Genomic DNA, 2,193 nt, shown 5'->3' on the forward strand with positions numbered 1-2,193 from the left:
CATGACTAACTTCACCCAGGAATACAATGCAGTGTTTGATGCAAACAAGGTTAGGGTTTGACTCAGATATATAAAGAGAAGTGCATGCTATAATTTATTGTAAAAAAAAAATATAAAGTAACTTTATTTCTACTTTGATGTAGGTTTTAATGATGATAAAAGCCCTATGACCCCCCTCCTCACGTAATGTGACATTTTAGTGAAAGAAGAGTGTAAGAATTAGCTTGATTGACGTTGCATTAAATGCTTGGAAGAGAAAGTGAGCTGCATTTAATGGGGGTCAGGAGAGAGAAAAACCTTTTTAATGTCACAATTAAATGCAAAGAGGTTAAACAAATCTTGGATTGTGATTTGGAAAAGAAGTTGTTACTTTTTCTTCAAGCCATTCCAAGGGACACTCTTCCCTCCAAAAAGTTTCCATCAGCTACCATTACTTTTCCACCTTAACTTGGTTCAACAACCTAGCTGTGTTCATTGAAGGCATAGTGTTAATGGAGTTTGGTGAAGAATGCTGCAACATCATTTAAGGAGATACGGTGTATAGTTGGCAGGTGAGGGGCACAACAACTTCCGTTAAGCCACAAAAGGAAAGGTATTAATGTCTTCAGTTATTTTCATTCTATCTTCTTCATTGTTAGGGCCCGTTATTTACCTGGGGTGTTATATAGGAATGTGAACCAAATTTCATTGAAAAGTTCTGATTTTTGTCCCCAAATATGTTATAGTTTATTCTATTTATGTATCAGATTTCTGACTCCTAAGTATGAGGGATACAAGCAGAAGTCATGATAAAGACATGCCTCATTGCTATGAAGAGGGTGCTGAACCTAATGAAATGTTTATAGACAACGAACCTAAGATAAATATGTGTTTTGAATCACTGGAAGATGCCAAGAAATTCTACACAAATTACGCCATTACATGTGGTTTTGCTGTGAGGACAAGATCATCAAAGAAGGATCATGACAATAATGTGTACTATTTGCGATTAGTTTGCTCCAGAGAAGGCAAATATGTTTCTTCCATTAAGCCAGAGGTCAAAACACATGCAAGTCAAACAAATCAATGTCCAGCTAGCATCACCGTTGGAAGGAAAGATAATTATTGGGTCATAAAGAGCGTCGTGTTAGATCACAGTCATGAACTATGCCCTAATACATCTAAGTTGATTCCTGGGAATAGAAAAATTAGCATGCAAGCTAAGCATACGTTGCAAGTCAACGATGATGCGGGAGTTCGCATTAACAAGAGTTTCCTTAGCATTGTTAGTGATGTTGGTGGATTTGAGAATATGGATTTCGTAGAACGTGATGCACGGAACTACATTGTGAAACACAGAAAATCTTTATGTAAGGACGGTGATGGTCAAGCCCTTCTAAAACANTTTTCATCCATGAAAGCATTGAACAATGACTTCTTCTATGACATTGCATTGGATGAAGGGAATAGAATATGTAGTGTGTTTTGGGCAGACGCAAGAAGTATAGCAGCTTGTGAAGAATTTGGTGATGTTGTGTCCTTTGACACCACTTACTTGACAAATAAGTATGACATGCCCTTTGCGCCATTTGTAGGCGTTAACCATCATGGTCACTCAATTTTGCTTGGATGTGGTTTGCTTTCTTCCGAAGACACTGCATCATTTGTGTGGTTGTTTGAATCTTGGTTGAGATGCATGGGAAATAAGGCCCCACTAGCCATTATAACGGATCAATGCAGGGCAATGGCAAATGCCATTGAAGAGGTTTTCCCAAATACCAGACACAGATGGTGTCTATGGCACATAATGAAGAAGTTGCCTGAAAAATTTCAAAGCTACAAAAATTACGTTGCCATTAAAGCGGATATACATGCGCTCATCTATGACTGTGGATCGCCAAGCGACTTTGAGATTGGATGGGAAGATCTTCTTACAAAGCATGGATTGGAACGGAATGACTGGTTAAGTAATCTTTATGAGGAAAGAAAGAAATGGGTTCCATGTTATTTAAGGAGTCAATTTTGGGCAGGTATGTCAACCACACAACGAAGTGAGGGTATGAATGCCTTTTTTGATGGGTTTATAAATTCAAGCACCACACTACATCAGTTTGTGGTTCAATTTGACAATGCACTTAGGGTTAAGGCACAAAAAGAAACACAGGCTGACTTCTCCTCCCTAAACACCACGATTGGTTGTGGGTCCCAATCACC

At 38.5% G+C, this 2,193-nt stretch overlaps 1 protein-coding gene across 1 annotated transcript in view; it reads left to right on the plus strand.

The window, feature by feature from the left end:
* Positions 1-763: 763 nt before the first annotated feature.
* Positions 764-2,193, plus strand: part of LOC106753602 (protein FAR1-RELATED SEQUENCE 5-like) — a 2,707-nt gene continuing 1,277 nt past the window's right edge. Inside the window, exon 1 of the mRNA XM_014635422.1 lies at positions 764-2,009. Within this exon, the coding sequence (XP_014490908.1) occupies positions 764-2,009 (1,246 nt within the window). The remainder of the gene's footprint in view (positions 2,010-2,193) is intronic.

This window comes from Vigna radiata, unplaced genomic scaffold (genome assembly GCF_000741045.1).
Source record: "Vigna radiata var. radiata cultivar VC1973A unplaced genomic scaffold, Vradiata_ver6 scaffold_134, whole genome shotgun sequence".
Lineage (NCBI taxonomy): Eukaryota > Viridiplantae > Streptophyta > Magnoliopsida > Fabales > Fabaceae > Vigna > Vigna radiata.